Source organism: Nipponia nippon, unplaced genomic scaffold (genome assembly GCF_047370975.1).
Source record: "Nipponia nippon isolate SJK-2023a ecotype South Korea unplaced genomic scaffold, ASM4737097v1 scaffold_6, whole genome shotgun sequence".
Classification (NCBI taxonomy): domain Eukaryota; kingdom Metazoa; phylum Chordata; class Aves; order Pelecaniformes; family Threskiornithidae; genus Nipponia; species Nipponia nippon.
In genome coordinates, this window is record NW_028262380.1 from 33,917,173 (window position 1) to 33,934,294 (window position 17,122).

Here is a 17,122-nt window from a genome sequence, read left to right on the forward strand (position 1 = left end):
TTGAAGCTATTTTTATCTTCCCGGCCCTTTGCAACCTAAGCCACAAAAGAGGCGGGGAAAGCGACAGTTAAAGGAAGAGTTAAGGAAAGGAGAGATACAATGTTCCCTCCTTACATGTCAGTAATTTTAGACTTCTCACCTGTCTATGTATAAAGCAAGCTAAAGAAACCGATGATCTCCAAACCAACCCATACATCTTCCAAAACTGCTAGCATTGATTGAGGTATCTGAAGAAAGCCAAGATTATTAACAGTTTCTTTAGGTAAACTATTACATGCTGGCACATAAGCAGTAATCTAAAAAGATGTCGAGACAACCAGAAAACTAGAAGTGTTTGGGTTTTTTTCTTTTTACACAAAGTTCTAATGTGGAAAAAAAAATTGTTACCTTTTGCAATCAGCTGAAGACTAACGGCAAACTTTTCTGACAAGGTAAAAAGAAAAAAAGACATCTAAAGAATTTTCTTACAGCAGCAGAAAAACCACGAGGCACTTTATCACCAGAGTGAAATAAGCAGCTATGAAGTTACTGCTGCGGTCAGCAAGATCCTCCCTCTGCGGAGGCTTGACACTGGAAGAGGAACAATAAATGCTGTCTGAGAGAAGCAGGAGCAGCCTTCCAGCACGAGACAATTGCCTTGAGTCTCCAACATGACAAGCCAGAGGTGGTCTCCTAGAAAGAGCCAGCAGAAGCTGGCTCCAAACAGGAGGTCACCACTATAAATTTGCTTTTCGAACATGCATTGAACCTCCTAGGAGGAATACAGCTATTCTTGAATGGCGATTAAGTGCTCTCTTTCTTTTTTTTTTTTTTTATATCGCCTGTTACTAGTAGGTTGCATACTTTGATTATCTGATGTACTGGTGACTTTTGAATCTGCATGCACGTAATGATACAAAAATGGATGCGTGGCAGCATAGGATCAAAACACTAAAAGAAACAGGACACAGTGGAGGAGAAAGAGAACGTGATGTGGGAAAAGATGGAAATAACAAAAACCTGAAGAAGCATAGGATATTTATATTATGACCTACTGTATGAAAATAAAGTAAAAAAAGTAGAGCAGAACAGGAACCAAATAGCTCACAAACTGTAAAGATTAATTGCTACCTGGAAAAAAATATCAAGTAATAACAGTTTTTATTCACTGCAGTAAAGAAAATGAATGCACAGTTTAATGACTGCTGAATAAATATTTTAAAACCTAGCCTGATTTCATTAGTATGAAATAGGCTGAACGTAGCTTGTCCAGTCTAAAGAATGCCAGCACTTGCTTTATTACCCTCAAAAATATTTTTGAGGTGGACCATCTCTGGCATCCTTCCTTAAGATTCAGTGTTTCTCATCTTCATATTTAAAAATAAATATAAAATGACCACTTTTGAGCTATGAAGTATGATTCCATAGTTTAAGGACATGACATTCAATCTCTTTCAGACAAAGTAATCTGTTATATTCAGCATCTTTGGGTCCATGAACTCTGTGGCCTAACATGTTTTTCTCTCTGCTCCTCTTCTCTTATGGGTCGATGCTAATGCAGCAGTCCACCGTGCTGCAGCAGTCCCAACGCTGTTCACCTTTCTGAACATGGAAGGTAAGAGTACTCTTGCAGCGCTGAAGAAAAGGGGACCAAGCCAATTCAAACTGCAGTTTGGAAAAAAAGTTCAGTATGGTTGAGAGGGCCTAAGCGAAAGCTAAAGGGAATGACAGTCTGCACCACTGAGACGTTATTCATGGCATTTAGCTTCCATGTTCTTTGTTAATGGAAAGAAAAGAACGCAACGAGCTGTACGTGGGAAGACAACAATCGTTCATTCTTCAGCAAATGATGCATCTCAGCATCTCAACGGAAAATAAAATATGCAAGCCTCCTATCTCTCTGCAGGGCAGCACAACCTGCAGCCTGGACACCCAGTGGATATTGTGCCAGTGCCAAGATGTACCAAGTGCAATCAAATGCAAAATCAAGCTCTAATGACAGACTTTGCTGGCACCTTCTCTCCCACTCCACACCCCAGAAAACTTTTGGCTAAAATTCTGAAGGTGTTTTGAGCTGGAACTGGCATATAGTACTGGGAAGCTGCTCTCGGCGGGGAGGATGGGATCGGGCAGCCTGATTCTGTGGAGTCAGGACGCTAAGGGAATATGGGTCATCCAGATTCCCACAGTCCTCCAAACCTTTCCTGCAGTTCTCCCCTCTCCCAAAACCCATACTCATTTTCCTGAAATCGATATAATTTGCTAGGAAAAGCCTTAGAGCAAACACAGAAGCATATAGAAAGTAGTATGTTCCCAAAATATTTTAAAATATATTGCAAAAGAATATTTTGAAATCCAGAGATATTTAAAAACCCATCCTCTTCACAGAGGATGAGGAGACTCAGAAACTGAAGAGATGACAGAGAGCTTCGCTGCTTCAGGAATAAAAAATAGATCAGGAAGCAAGAAGAGCCGTTTATGTGCCCAGGAGACGGAGGCCAGCCTGTCCCAAATAACTGCCCCCCCGGCTTCACAATTCCACCAAAAGTTAAGCACTTCACCTACTCAGTTAAAGAAAAAAAGCAAACAAAAAATGACACCCCAAGCCCACCTGCTCTACACTTCTCCCCTTGGGTGAAGCTATAGCAAATACACCAAGCAGATTCAAAAGCGTATCTACTTTCAGCAAGCCCTTCTTAACTGTCCTTTTGAAAAACATTGCTTTGGCGTAACATGACAATATTTACATCATAGATGCATACGAAACTGAACGCAGGAATGAGCAAGCACTGGTAAAACACACTCGATAAACACCCAGACTTGCAGCCGCAGCCACGGCCGCGACGCAGGAGCCATTTAAAAGTTACGAAGTCCGTGAGGGCAGCGAGACGCCACCTTAAATTCACACGCGTGAATTTAAAGCCACGCTTGGCCTCCTGCGTGGGGAAAAGCGGCAGCGGCCGGCTGCCCTCACACCCATCCGGCCCGCCGCGGCCCCGCCAGCCCCTCGGGCGGGGCCGGCCGCATCCCCCCCCCCGCCACCTCCCCCAGAGAGAGGGCCGGGGGCGATCCCCTTCCCCTCAGCTCGCCAGTGCTCACCGGGTCCGGCGCCCAAACGAGCTGCGCCACGACGAGGAGCGCGGCGGGGGACAGCGACGCCCGGCCCCAACCCGCCATCCTCCTTCCCGGCTCGGCAAGGCCCTTCCCGGTGTGGCGGCCCACATGACACCGCCCCGCCCCGTCTCTCAGAGGAGGGAGGCGGCGGCGGCAGGGCCGGGGCGGCGGCGGCAGGGCCCTGCCGCCGCCGCCTCGGCCCTGCCGCCGCCGCCCAAGCCCTCCCTCCCTCTCCCTGGCCCTCCTTTTTATTTTTAATAAAGCAGAAGCATCGACTTTCAGTCATACTTCCAAAAGAGGGAAGTCCCCGCACAAGAAAATGCGAAATAAAATCGCCTTCTCTTAGGCAACACTAAGAGCAAACCCGTGGCACTGGTTTTCACTTTGTAAATATTGTGATTTTTAATTACTGGTGTCCTTGGGAGATTTTAGGTGGGTTTTATGGTAATGAGAGATGCAAGGCAGGCGCCTCCTTTAGGAAGAAGGAGTTTTCTCCATCTTGCCTGCTTAAGAGTGCAGGGAATGGGCAACTGGAGAGACAGTCAGTCTAATGAGAAATACAGGGTGTGGGATCCATCAGTCCAGGCACAGTGCCTATTATTTATTCACTACTATACATAAATGGCGTATTTGTTGTGATATCACGCACAAGCCAGCGGCAGAATAAGATGCACACTCCAAATACTTACAACAAAAAGGTATAATTGTAGTGTGAGCAAATGAACATATAATGACTGTATATGTTAGCAACAGTTGTTGGAAGCACCACGAATAAATATTAAAAGCCTTCAAGGATACCTGTGTTTTAGCTTGTGTCTTGTGCTTTATGCAGCGCCCGAGACGTGCCACATGTTTTCAGGCACACAGAAAAGAAGCAATACCGTCTTTAATATCGTGACTTAATCGGCTATGCAATTAACTCTCTTCTAAAACAAACCGGGGGTGGCAAGAAGAAGGGAAGTCCTTGGCAGATGGTTGATTGGAAAGCTGTACGGCATTGCAGAAATTAAGAAAGAGGAAAGGATAAAAGAAATGCAATGTCAGGTGTGAAAGCCTTGGCCAAAGGGAGGGCGTGCAGCAGTGTGTGTGGAAAGGAGTCGGCTCAGAACAGAAGCTTGGAATTGCACAGAGCTTTGGAGATCAAGGCAGAAGAGCATTAAGCACTGGTGGAAGAAGATACAGAACCAATCAGGGGATTTAAGAAATGAGGAAAATTACAGTGTAAGGGGAGAAACTTCTGATTTTTATGGGAGTGTCTTTCATAAATAGGAAATTGGGCAGCTTCTATAGGGCCCAGCCAATTTTTTTTTTTGTTGAAAACGAACACCTGTAAGACAATAATTGTGTATTTACTTGTAGGTACCTGAATATACTATTAAGGTCTACGGTAAGAAATAGCCAGATTACGTTGGTTTTGTTATTTTCTAAACATCTGCAGCCCCTTTTGCTCAGATTTAGTTTCTGGAGCAGAGAGTTTTTAGGTGGTTTACTATCTTTAGGACATCTTAAACAGTAGAAAATAAACAACAACTTTGGAAAATGAAAACCCCTTTCTGAATGCTCTGGAGACAAAATTATGCCATGGTCACATTACAAATTCACAACTTACTTTTTTGAAGCCTCTTTGTACTTTTAGTGTAGTTCTTTCACCAGTGAAGAAATTCTAAGTTCAAGGAACAGTGAACGTCCTTCAGTCCATGTGTTTCTCTGACTATGGCTATTCTGCTGCGTTCCCACCAGAACGCCTTGTCTCCAGGGTCCACACCAGTACTTTAGGTCCTCCCTTTTGTTGTCTAGGTTTTCTTCTGTCAGTTTTCAAAAATCTAATTTAAGTCAGAAGAAAAAAGCTTTTTAAGATGTGCAGTTTACTCGTTAACTGTACTACCTGACAGCTGGTGTCACTGATACCTGGTACTCCATGTCCGCCCATCTGCTTTCTCACACTCATCTACGCAGTACCGTATTACCATTCCCCAGATCTGTTCCTTCCTCCAGAAGTAGAGGCTGCACAAATTACTTCCTCTTTTCAGTCTGTTTCTGTTACATTAAAGCTCTTTGTGCTAACACTACTGCCAGGACACAGTATCAGCAAGACGATTCCATGAATACCTCCAATGGGAAAATATCCCAACGGACTCCTTATGGCAACAGTTTAATACAAATACTGATCTTCACTGTTTTGTCCTACCTTTGATTTCCTTCCCTGGGACTAAAATTCCAGTGAATTCCCCAGACCTCTGCTTCTGTGTTACCTCAGGACACCTTTTTTAGCAAGAATCTGGTGTATCATTAGTCCCAACACAGAGGGCAGCCCCATTGCTACTACAACATCCCTACTCCCTGCAGGGCTGCCAGTGCCTTGCCACATCCATGGACCTCCTCTTCTACTTGGGACAGTCTCATTTCATTTGCTCTGACATTTCTTTCTACTTCACTTCTTCCTAGCTCTATAACAAACATGCCTCTCAGTTCCATTTTTCCTTTACTATCACTTACAGCTATTCACAGCGCCTACTCCTTGCTTTCTCCTATTTACGTTGATAAATATGAAATGGAAAATTCCTTTCCACGGGTAATTCTCAGGCTCTTCTTCCAGTTCTGAGTACTCCTTTCAGCACCCTTTCCACCAGCATAGCGGATTTCTGCTTCTAGCTGCATCTGTGTTTGCACAATCATTTTTATGAGTTCTACCAGACAGGGTTTTACTTAAACAATATATTCTTGAAAGGAAAAACAGATGCTGTAACATCAGTCTGCTTCAACTATCAGCATTCCCTTCAGATGCGTTTAAGATTCACAGTGACTGTGGATCAATGACACCTGCCATGAACTGCCCGATAAATAATTACTCTGGCCCACAGCCTGCTCCTTGTGCTGCTGCCTCCTTCCCGGTGTTTCTGGGAGTAGTTTTGGCAGTAGGCCACTTCCAGGTTCACGATGTTGCAACGGCTGTACATCAGGTTGCTTACATTTCTAAGGAGGGATGTATAGCGTGGTACCTACAACCAGAACTACTTAATAAGCCTTAATCCCCAGTCCTAGACCAAACTGAGGAGCTCTGGGGAAAAATGAATTACATTTTCTTCCTGTGATGGCACAACCCATAGCAATGCTGCTTTTCATCCAAGAGTTCCTCAGACTCTGGCCAGGAGCGTTTGCCAGCAATCATCTACTTGTTTTTAGCTTTTGGCCTTCTCCCTGCAAATTCAGTGCTCACACTTCTGTCAAGACCTCCCGGGCGTGCACAAGGCACCTTTTCCAGCAATACAGGAACTCAAAATATGGCCTTTACTCACCATAGAAAGGGCAGCACAGTCCTCTCCTTTACAAAAATGGAGTCACAGAGCACACGGACAGACACTGCGATTCAAAAGCCTCTAAGCTACATATACAATCAATTTCATCTGCTTGACCATTTCTGCTATCAGTAAAAAGCTAGCCACACATTATGTCTGCATGGCTCTCTTTTGATTGAGAGGGTGTCTATTTTTATTTGAGAGCAATCAGGTTATACACAGAGTTCCCTAGAAAAGCCAACTGTTCTTTCTCAAGACCACTAAATGCCAGGGAGCTTTCTCTCAGGACTACATCATTCATTGTACAGTCTGTCTCCCAGGGCTTAAGCTATATGGCAAATAGCCTACCATTGATACTTGGTGCTTTGTATACATTTAGTTTTTCTCGGAGTCAGTCCCTTAATACAAGCCAAATATTCACATATGACACAGTTAAGATTTTTATAACCGGGTTATTGATATGTGTGGGATTTTTAATGTAATTCTGGAGTTACTTACAAAATCAGAATTAAAAAAAAAAAAAAAAAAACAGAACAGTTCTGCTAATTATAGTTTCTTTTTGAAAATGGTTTAATGCAGAGTCTCACTACAAACACTTTGATATTCCCAGCAGTTGCTTGCTTTGAAAGAACGCATAGCTAATAGAAATTGATAGGAAACAAAGATAACTTTCAGTCATTCCTGCTGTGTGGTAAGCTTAAGGAATAAACTCAAATATAAGTTTTGTACTAGAACTAGAAATAAAATCTGTGAAAACTTTAAAATGAAGCTATTGAACTTGATACTGGTAAGAAGGTGAAGCATTTGATGAGTTTATGTGACCATCTGATACTATTAAATTTCAGTTGACAGTATTTCCTGAAATACAATAACCACATAGATATAGGGGGGGGAAAACCAATTCTCTAGAAGATAATTTAAATTCAAAAGAACAGCTACCAAGGGATCTTTTGTACCTTTGAAAACTGAGGGGAAAATAAATTCTCATTGGATAATTTCATTTTACTCTTTTTTTTCATTCAGTGTAGACCTTGCTTTTATTTAATTTCTCAGCATTCTGTTATAACTTCTATCAGCATTAAAATACAAAACCTTATGGAGCAGCTGGAATAACAGGAAGATCTCCAAGGATTTGTCCACGTAAGAAAGTTACAAGCACAACTGTCCCAATATAGTTGCACAAACCAGCTCCCCAGAGGGGGCATCTTGATTTTTCATTTAGTATCTCCCTCAACAGAAAAAGCTAAAATGGGAAGAAAAGGCACTCATTCCAAGATAGATATTCATACAAGGAACTAGTGAGTGTGCCTATTCTTATAAAATAGGTATTAAATGAATAGTAGGTTTAACAGGTATAAAACAAATAAATTCTACTACCTTAGAGGGAAAAGCCCTGTGGCAAAAAAATCTCTGTACTCAGCAGGATAGAGCTGTGTATAGAAAGCTTAAAAATGCCAGAGAAAGGTTTGGATTTTTGTTTGCTTTTCTACAAACAAATGAGTTTCTAAGAATCCCTATGTTACATCAGGAACGTGCTTGGCCCATGGAGATTTTCTTCTTTTGGTTCCATAAAATCTATATGGGCTATAGCCATATTTTTTAAAATTCTTTGAAAAATAAATGCTTTTATTGGTAACCTCAGCTAGCCTTCCCTAACCAGCTATAATTTGTTTTCATGCTGAAAAGTCAATAGAGGGTTTAAACAATTATGACTTACTTAAATTCTTCACGCTTCTTCCTCAAGACCAACTGCCTATGAAATTAGACCAATATAAATTGCCGTTACCGACTAGACTTTATTGGTCTGTTCTTGTGCTCTTTTTAGACACACCATTATCTTGCACGAACTGACAGTTTTGTACTGTGTGCAGTTCAAATTGACAGCTAGGAGAAGCTCCATGGAGACAATTCAAATTACCACCATAAAGATCCTCAACATTGTTACCAAGTAATCTTTACGATGCAGGTTACAGAAGCTGTGGAGTAAGCAATTGTTCTGACTGAGGTAGTTCCTATGGAGATGTTGTTACAGAAAAGCTTCTTGGTAATCAGAACAGACACAGGTAACCATATTTTATACGAGATACTAGGAATCCATATTATACCATGACCTTACGAAAAGTCCCTGCTGTTTTATTAAACAAATTAAAGTCCATGCTGTAGAGAAACCAGCAAGTTTGCAAAATCAATGTTTCCCTCTTGTAAAATAAGCAGCCTGCTAACACAAAAAAAAGAGTCATCCCCTTTTCTTATGAAGCACCTGCGTTTTCATTTGTAATAGGGTTCTTGTGACTTGTCAACACTCTTTCCAGCAGATGGATTATGCCATTTATCAACCTGAACAGTGGGTCTGTTTTGAACATTGGTTTATGAAGCCTGAATATTCTGGCCCAGTCCTCACCTGATGCAGCGTAGAATGACTCCACAGATGTCCTACTCAGGATCTGGTAGGATGTGTTCCAAGACATGCATTTTCAATTATTTCTTCTTATTCAATAGAGTTACATATTTCTTAATGGTTCAATGTGTTAACCATATTTTACTTTTGAACTTCATGGTTGTTCTCTTCTGCCCCGTCTCTAAGTTCAGGTTCCTTTCATCAACCTTGGAAAATTCAGTGGGTCAATTTCTTCTCCATTAAATAATTATCTCACTATTTCAATAGCATGTAGTTTTAGAGTAAACTTAATAGCATTCATTACTGAAAGATGACATTAGTTTGATACTTATTCACAGCTCTCAGGCGATTCTTTAAAAATAACGTAATAAAAACATCAGCAAAACGCCTTCAATAAAAAATAATTATAAAACATTTTACTCTTGTTTTCAATTTGACCCTGTCATCAAAGATGCAGCAGAAAATAGACCAGCTGGTTGTCATTTGCAGTATCTATCCGCTTTCACTTTCGCTCTCCTATACGGAAAGAGTAATGAAACAAGATTTAGAGTAAGACCAAATATGATTACATCTGTGTGTTTTATCTGCCTCAAAGCGTTAAGGAAGCACTGAAAGCAATTTTTCTTAAACTTTGCTTCAAAGCACATATAAAAACCTAACGTCACTTTGGATTTGTTAATTCATTTTATTTTTTTAAGGAGCTAGAACTGCAACGTGTAAAAGTTAACCTTGTCTTCCCTTCAAATCATCATGAATTGCGTTTTGTCCACTCTGAGGATTGCAATTCAGATTCAATGTGATCTGAAACTGATACTCAACTTGTGATGGCCCAGGAGTGTTCTCACATCACTTGCAATTGTCATAATTAGTTTCTGCATTCCACCTACTGAATTAATGCAAATATTTATACTGTATACCGATACAAAATGTTTTAAAAATTCAAGACAGCTTCTATAGTCTAAGCTCGGGGGGAAAAAAATTATTCCCACTAGATAACATGAAGACTGTGCTTAATAAATGCTATTTCTCTTTAAAATGCAGCTTTCCCCTCTCCAAAATGTTCTGGTGCCATAGGTATTGAGTTAAAGATTAGCTTAATTTTTGTGATTAAAAAGATTCATCCTGCAACTCCTCTGTACTAAACAAACTGGACAACCTAGTTAAAGATTTCCAGAAGAATTCACTTCTGGGTAAATTTAAACCTGCAAACTTCATCTAAAGAAGTGAAAACTCAGAACACAAAAAAAAGCCAACCCCAGAACTCAGGCAGAACACTGACCAGAGAGGAAATGCTCAACACCTCACCCCCCTGAAATCTAGCTCTCTCTTGTACCCCAGGTTTACTGTAATTCCATCTCCCAGTACTTTTTAAATCAGTACATTATTTCTTGTACTTTGAAGTACCTGTCAAGCAGCATTTCATGAAAAGTGCCTTCTTTCCTGGCTTTTCTGAGGGCTTTTGTATCTTCTTTGCTTATTTTAAGCTTTTTGTCTTGAAAACTTTGGAATTTCTTTCTGCAATGGGGGGGGGGGAGGGAAATGTAAAAAGTGTCACTTCTTTAAAGTTTTGTGTTTCAATAAAACAACACCTGTGATAAGAATCTTAACTTCTATCATGCAGTAGACAACTGGCCTAATAAAATCCAGCAAATGATCACAGTATCAAAATATTGCTCTAAGACTTGTGTAGGTGAAAACTATTCAGGTTTTTTTTGGCAGTCTAAGTGGGAATGAGCCCCTACATGATTAGCATGATGTGGTTACAGGTTCTAAAGAGCCCCTTCTACTAGCATGACAAGTCAGGGAGCGAAAGTGTATTGGATGTAGGTGGCAAGGTGCTGGTAGCGGGGGAGCTGCAGGGGTGGCCTCTGTGAAAAGAGGCCAGGGGCTGCCCCATGCTGGACATCGCTGGCTCCACAATGGACCCACTGCAGGACACAGCCGAGTCCATCAGCAAAGCTGGTGGCACCCCTGTGAAAAGATATTTAAGAAAGGGCAAAATGACACACGGGCAGAGGAAAAGAGAGAAAAAAACCCTGCAAAATGGCAGTGTGAACATCAAAAACAGAGAAGGAGAGGAAGGAGGTGCTTCAGGCGCTGGAGCAGATACTCCCCTCTAGCCCGCGGAGAGGACCATGCCAGAGCAGGAGAAAAGTGGGAGAGGAAAGGAGTGGCAGAGAGAAACAATTATGTATTGACCCATACCCCATCCTGCTTGGGGGGGCAGGTAGAGGAGTCTGGAGTGAAGCTGAGCTTGGGAAATAGGGGAAGGAAAGGTGTTTTTAATTTTTGTCTTTGTTTCTCACTACCCAAATCTACTTTAATGGGCAATAAATTTAATTAATTTTCCACAAGTTGAGTCCGTTTTGCCTGTGACAGTAAACGGTCCATAATCTCCCTGTTTTTATCTCAACCCATGATTTTTCTCAGCCTCTTTTCTGCCCTTGTCCTGCTGAGGGGAAAGTGAGTGAAAGACTGGGTAGGAGTTTGGCCCTTCCACCAAAACAGCCCCAAACAGAAATGAAAAAAGATACTTGAGCCTGTTAACAGCTTGAAAGTACGTACACGTAATTGATTTCACACTGTTTAACATTTCCTTTGTCTTCTTGTGGGACATCATCTTTCTTCTTAGCTTCTCTTTCAGCACAAGTACGAATCTAGTCATTGAGAAAAAAAACAAAACAGAAAATGCCTTTTTTTTTTTACAAATGAGAAGTTACAAGTTAAAAACGGTAATATATTCTTCATGACAGAGTAAGAGTCATGGTGACTTTTTAAGCTCACAGCTTTCAAATTGGTTAATTTGCAACTAGAGACAACTGCAATAAAAGCAAGAGCTGCCTCAAGTATGGGAAGCGTTAAGTGTAATCCTTGATACTACTGTAAGACATAATTGCTTTCATCTCAAAGAAGCACCATTACGGTTCTTAGTTTTAGCAGCGGTAAATTCCTTTTTCAGAGACTGACTTAAAAAATATTATTGTTCTGACTAGTAGACACCTATCTCTATTTGGAGGCAGACATATATTTTCCATGTCCATATGAAGTCAAGGTAGTCTTTTTTACATTCTGTTACTTAAAAGATGTCCCCTTCTGCATCATTCTGGTAATCCCTTCTCTGTCCCTGCTTCAGTCATAATTCATCTCTCCCATACCAAGCTGTTCAGAACTACCTGGAATATCACACAGACTGTCTTGCCCCCCAACGTCTTGCCCTTCTGTAGTGGTAAAATAGCTTCCTGTCTCTACTGGAAGTACCTCAGTTTATGCAGCCCTGGAGCTCATTTGCCTTTCTTGTGGCCAAATCACTTGACAGCTTATAGAAAACCATTATAAAACTTTATTAACTGTAAATTGTAGCACACAGACACCTGTTTGTTTGAATATTTGTGCCAATCCCACATTAATTGTAGAAGTTATAGATTACCTTTATCATTTCTTCTTCCCCTGCAGTTTTGCTTTTGGCTTCTATATCTCCCTCTTCATTACATCTAATAAAACGGCTGTTTGCTGCTAGCAATGCCATTTTCTTCTGCAGAAATAATATCACATATTGTTAGTATAAGGATTCTATACAAACTCTTTGATTCATAACATTTATCCTCTACAATACAGCAGAAAACTCTGTAGATGTGTTTTATTCTTTTATATGTTGACACTTCAATAGCTAGCTGGCAGACCTGCTGGTTCCTTCATTCTTAAGATGCTTATAGCTGCCAAAATGCAGCAGTTGGGAAAACAGAAGATTAAAAGTTACAGTATGGAAGAGATTGCAAAAGGCTTTTACTGCACAAAGAACATAATTATAGATTAACTCAAAATACAGTCAAATTCTAGGAATAGCAAATGAATTATTCCAAGCAGCTTACATCTTGGAAAACAGGTTCCCATTGCTCTCTTGATCCTATTGCATCTGAACGTCCAACAACAAGTCCATCTGAATTTATACCAAGGTACTTGCCATAACCAGACTTCAGAGCAATCCTCAAAGAGAAAATGCAGGAAAACAATAAAGAATGTTTTTAATTTGAGCAATTCTCAATATCCAGCACAAACACATTATTAACAGGCAATGTATTTCAAGAGAATATTAAAACATGTATTCACACCAGAAATGTGGATAACGTGTATCAAAACTTGTAACATTTTGTTACAGCAATTACCTTGTATCAGACAACTTTACTGCTGTAAACTGTTCAGGAGGACTAGGGCCTTCATCATCTGAGGAATGAATTTTCCATTAGTTAGGTATGAAGTATTAAACATACAATATTTTAACCTGTTTCAAAAAAGAACTAAACAATGACCATTGCAAAATACTACAGAAAGCTCCAATACTTCATTTCTTTAAAAGTTCCTTTTTTAAATATTCACTTTTAAAAAAGCAATGCAGGTGCTCATTTATGTTCATATATTTACAGTGCTTAAAACAAGACACAAAATAAAGACAATCCTTGTGTAAAGAAATTTACAGCTGAGAATGTTTCATAAGTTTCCAAGTGGCTCTGAAAACCTTAATCTCCTTGTAATGTTATTTTTTCCATAACAAAACACATTACGGTTCAGCTATGGTAGCACAACTCGGTATCCTAAAAGCTACTAGCCTCTCCATCCCTCAAAACCAAAATGAGATAATATTGCCATTGTTGCTTTGATCTCACCTTGGAGGTGAAACACACTGTCAGGGTTCTGGAACAGTCCTTGTCTGACTGACGGCTCTCAAATTCAAAGTAAGGACTAGCTAATTATCCCGCCACTTTAGTAGTCCACTTGTGCAGCAACAAAACAAGTATATTAAGATGAGGATGCAGCAATAAGCCTTGAAACTCATCTGCCTTGAGTTTCACTCTTCAACTGACGCCATAAAGTTTTTATAGGATTTAATAAAAGTTATATTGCTTTTTATCCAGTAAGTGGTACAGCCTTTAACAGGTGATCATCTCCAAGGCAGTCCAATTTATTGTACATATAAAACAGCAAGAAACCAATGAAACCGATTGGTAGTCATTAGGTTTAAGTCATCTGCATGCTATGGCTAGGATTATTGCATTATTTGTAATAAACTGCTTTTAGCTGTAAAACTGCTTGCCTTTAAGTGATGCTACTTTTATGCTTTTATGCCTTTCATTACTAAAACTGCTTAGTTCCAAATTTCCTGAAACAAACCTTTATGCGGTGCTCCAAGCGTAAACAAGCCATTGTCAAGGGCATGGATGTAAGCTCCTTTATCCATTTCTATAGCTATAGTTCCTGTAATTTCACCGAAATTACTGACGGCCCACCAGTTTCCTAAAATACAAAACCATGACAGTTTATAGATTAATTACAACTTCTGATTACAGTAGTTCAAGAGACAATATTTCTGTGTCTTCTCCGAGATTTGAAATTCTAAAGATACAATTGCTGTTGCTATCTCAAGATCTTTGTTATTCTGCATTATTCTGTACTACAGAGCCAATGTAATGGTGTTGCTGCTGAAACAAAGTCCTGCTGTCCTACCCACCCTGCCATCCCTAGTCACAGGTTCCTGCACTTCATCCCTTCTTTGTTAGTCCATAGAGCAAGTTGATCCATTCAGCTGATCCAGCAAAGACACACCCTACGAGGAAGGTTTGTGGGTTTTGTTCTGCCCCCCCGCCCCCCCCGACCAGCCTCATGCAGTTTCAGGGTCATATCAAATTATTAGATTCTCCAACACAACAGAAACAGGTAAACTATCTCATCTTGCTGTTAAATTGCTTCATGTGAGCTGTTATCCTTAGACTTCAGTTGTTCAAGCCACTCTGCGCTTGAACATTTGAACCCCATAGAATTCTACCAAAGTTAAAAGTAGCCCTACCCACGTGCATGAATTAGAATTATGACGTTTACGTTTTTTAAGCAGTAAAATTTTCTCCTGATACACTGTCTTACAAATATTTCCTACCTGGTTAAGATAATAACTATTTTAAATTAAATCTGAATATGATGTCTTTTTTCCACATGGCAAATTTGGCAAGTCAATCTGCCTTGAGCAGAAATAACCTTGCCCTATCTTTATACGACATATGGAGACAATTGTCTTGCCCTATACAGTCAGGGCTCGCAGATCAATGTATTAATTTTCCAAATCTCTCCCACTTTTCTGAAATCTGGCTAAACTAAAGAATGTAGAACATCTGTAACATTCTTCTAGTGTAAGACACAATAGTCCATTTTCTCATATATCATAATTTCTTTTAACACAGGAACAAGGATGACTTCCCCTGGCACGGCTTTGCCTATATACACATAATAAAAAATGACATTTATCCTGTAGTGTGCACTATGCTACAGTATACATCTGCATCTCTCATGACTTTGTGGTTCTGTTTTAGCTGTTTTTGTAAAGTGAACTGTGATCAATTGAGGACAGGACAGCACTGAAGGTCAACAGTCTGTCCAGTTACTGCTCATGGCCATACATACTTTGATCCTTCTCTTTTATGAAGGAGGACAGAGTGGAGTTATATTTTGTTACTGGTTAATGTTTCTGTCTTCAGTTTCAATTAACAGTAGCAAATTTATAATGTGAACACATCACAGCAGTCAAGGAAGTATGTCAAATTAAAAACAAAAACTAACCAAGACTTCTCCTTTTGAAAGGATGGAAGGTTTGAGTGAACTAAAGAATGCAGTCAGAAAGTAACTAGTGGCAGAGTAAGAACAGAAAGCACAGGTGATCCAACCACTAATTTTCAAAGCAACAGTAACAGAAGACAGAAGCTATTTACATAGAAATGCGCTCATTAAATAACAGCATTACAGTGCTAAAAAGTCTCTCCTCCTGAAGCAAATATCACTGGGGGGGGGGGGGGGGAAGAGATCCAAGCTGATAAGTATCTTGAGATTACAGAAGAACATACTTTAGCTAAAAAGTGGAAAATCCATCCCGTTGATGTCAGAAGTTCCATTTGGAGTCTAGGAAGATCCCAACATACAAATAACGTGTTGTGAGAAACAGTTATACGTCTCTACAGGGACTACACTTAGTTTACAAAGTCCTATAACAACCTCTTCAGCTTCTGCTATCCCCTACAGTTTCCACACTGTGACGTAATTCCTGGAAAGCAGCTCACCAACAATATCAAGTTGCTCTGCCGCATCCTCTTCTCTTTTCCTTTTCTTCTCCTTGTGCTTTTTCTTGCTGCAAAGGCAGATGCAAACAAGTAAGAACGGGCCTGCGGCCGGCCCGGCCCGGCCCCAGCGAGCTCTCTCACACGGCCTCGCTCCCAAGCCCTAGGGGAGCGGGTCACTGACACCAGCCCGGAGCAAGGGGCTGACAACCCGAGAACCCCTGCCCTGGCCGGCGTGCCCAGCCGTACCCGCAGCCGGAGGGACGGCCCGGCCCGGCCTGACCCCAGTCCAGCCCCCGACGCGACCCCCAACGCAGCGCGGGGAGCGCGGTCGGGGTTCTCGGCCCCAGGCACCGCCGCACTAGCAGCACGGCGGCTGCCGCAGCAGCCGGGGCGGGGAGCGGGGAGCGCGGGGCGGTGGTGGCGGGCAGCCCGCTCCTCACCTCTTCTCTTTCGCCCCTTTGAGGACGAGCTTGGTGGATTTAACGCAGGAATACTCCGCCATCTCAGGCTACGGCAAGCGCGGAAGGACACACCCGCCCACGCCCGCCAGGGAGAGGGCGGAGGCTCTGCAGCAACAACCTCCCTCCCGCCCATCACGCCGCTGTTTCCTGTTTCCCGCCGGTGGGGCGCGCGCGCGCGTGCGCGGTGCGTAGGGACCGCGACAGCGTTTCCCCCGTCTGCCCTCACCGCGGGTAGCGGGCCCTGGGCACACAACCTGAGGGGAAAAATGAAACAAGAAAAGCTAAAAATTACGTTTAAGGGCGTGTCCTCCCGGACCTCCCCCTTCTAAGTCTGGCTTGGCTCCACCGGTTGCTCTAGTGCTTTGCAGGACTGCAGACCCCTAGCGCTAAGGAATGAAGAGCCTACAGCTCCGTCTCTGGCATGCAGTAGTAACCCATTCATCTGTGTATTTAAAAGCATATCTAACGGACACACAGCAGAGCCCTTGGACCGGTGCCCTCTGCCAAGGGCAGCAGGCCTTGCCTGAGTGGCGGTGGTGACGGCGAGGGCGGCGTTACGCGAGGGTGGGGCACCAGGCCCTGCTGATGCAGGAGCAGAAGCTTCAAGGGAAGCCTGTGAAGGCAAGTTGGGGAAATGAAGCTCGTAAGTCAACCAAGTACACCAAACTAGGCGTAAAATAAAGTTTATGGCAATTTTTCCCATCCTGTTAGCCACTCTATTCCACAGAGTAAAATTTACTTCAGGCTTTCCACTAGAGGTATAACCACCTTTTTCTC

The 17,122-nt window shown here is 41.8% G+C and overlaps 2 protein-coding genes across 5 annotated transcripts in view; both read right to left on the reverse strand.

The window, feature by feature from the left end:
* The window catches only part of ASAH1 (N-acylsphingosine amidohydrolase 1), a 21,806-nt gene extending 12,880 nt beyond the window's left edge, over positions 1-8,926 (reverse strand). Inside the window, exons 1-2 of one of the 2 annotated variants that reach the window (XM_087735529.1) lie at positions 8,791-8,926; positions 4,703-4,916 (exon numbers count right to left, since the gene is read on the reverse strand). Coding sequence is in view for 1 of the 2 variants with exons in the window: in XM_087735528.1 (XP_087591654.1) it covers positions 3,079-3,156 (78 nt within the window). In the remaining variant the exon portion in view is untranslated. Of the gene's footprint in view, positions 1-3,078; positions 3,235-4,702; positions 4,917-8,790 lie in introns of those variants that run through there. The other variant, XM_087735528.1, reaches the window with a different exon arrangement.
* FRG1 (FSHD region gene 1) lies at positions 6,936-16,461 on the reverse strand. Of its 3 annotated transcripts, XM_009474268.2 has the most exons (9): positions 16,325-16,460; positions 15,885-15,952; positions 13,954-14,076; positions 12,951-13,008; positions 12,657-12,771; positions 12,215-12,319; positions 11,353-11,444; positions 10,192-10,302; positions 6,936-9,303 (listed from the first exon to the last, which is right to left on the reverse strand). In XM_009474268.2, exons 1-9 carry the CDS (start codon positions 16,384-16,386, stop codon positions 9,267-9,269), a joined length of 771 nt encoding a protein of 256 aa, XP_009472543.2. In that variant the 5' UTR covers positions 16,387-16,460; the 3' UTR covers positions 6,936-9,266. The 3 variants fall into 3 exon arrangements, with proteins under 3 accessions (XP_009472543.2, XP_087591658.1, XP_087591656.1); XM_087735532.1 differs by lacking the exon at positions 10,192-10,302 and having other exon boundaries at positions 16,325-16,461; XM_087735530.1 differs by lacking the exons at positions 6,936-9,303; positions 10,192-10,302 and adding an exon at positions 10,309-10,758 and having other exon boundaries at positions 16,325-16,461.
* Positions 16,462-17,122: the final 661 nt, after the last annotated feature.

Excerpts from the sequence above, each read along its gene's own strand:
- FRG1 (XM_087735530.1), bottom strand. The coding sequence starts at position 16,386 with ATGGCGGAGTATTCCTGCGTTAAATCCACCAAGCTCGTCCTCAAAGGG. Across the intron at positions 15,953-16,324 it reads AAAGGGGCGAAAGAGAAGAG|CAAGAAAAAGCACAAGGAGA; the intron begins GTGAGGAGCGGG and ends CTGCCTTTGCAG. Across the intron at positions 13,009-13,953 it reads GCTTGGAGCACCGCATAAAG|ATGATGAAGGCCCTAGTCCT; the intron begins GTTTGTTTCAGG and ends TTCATTCCTCAG.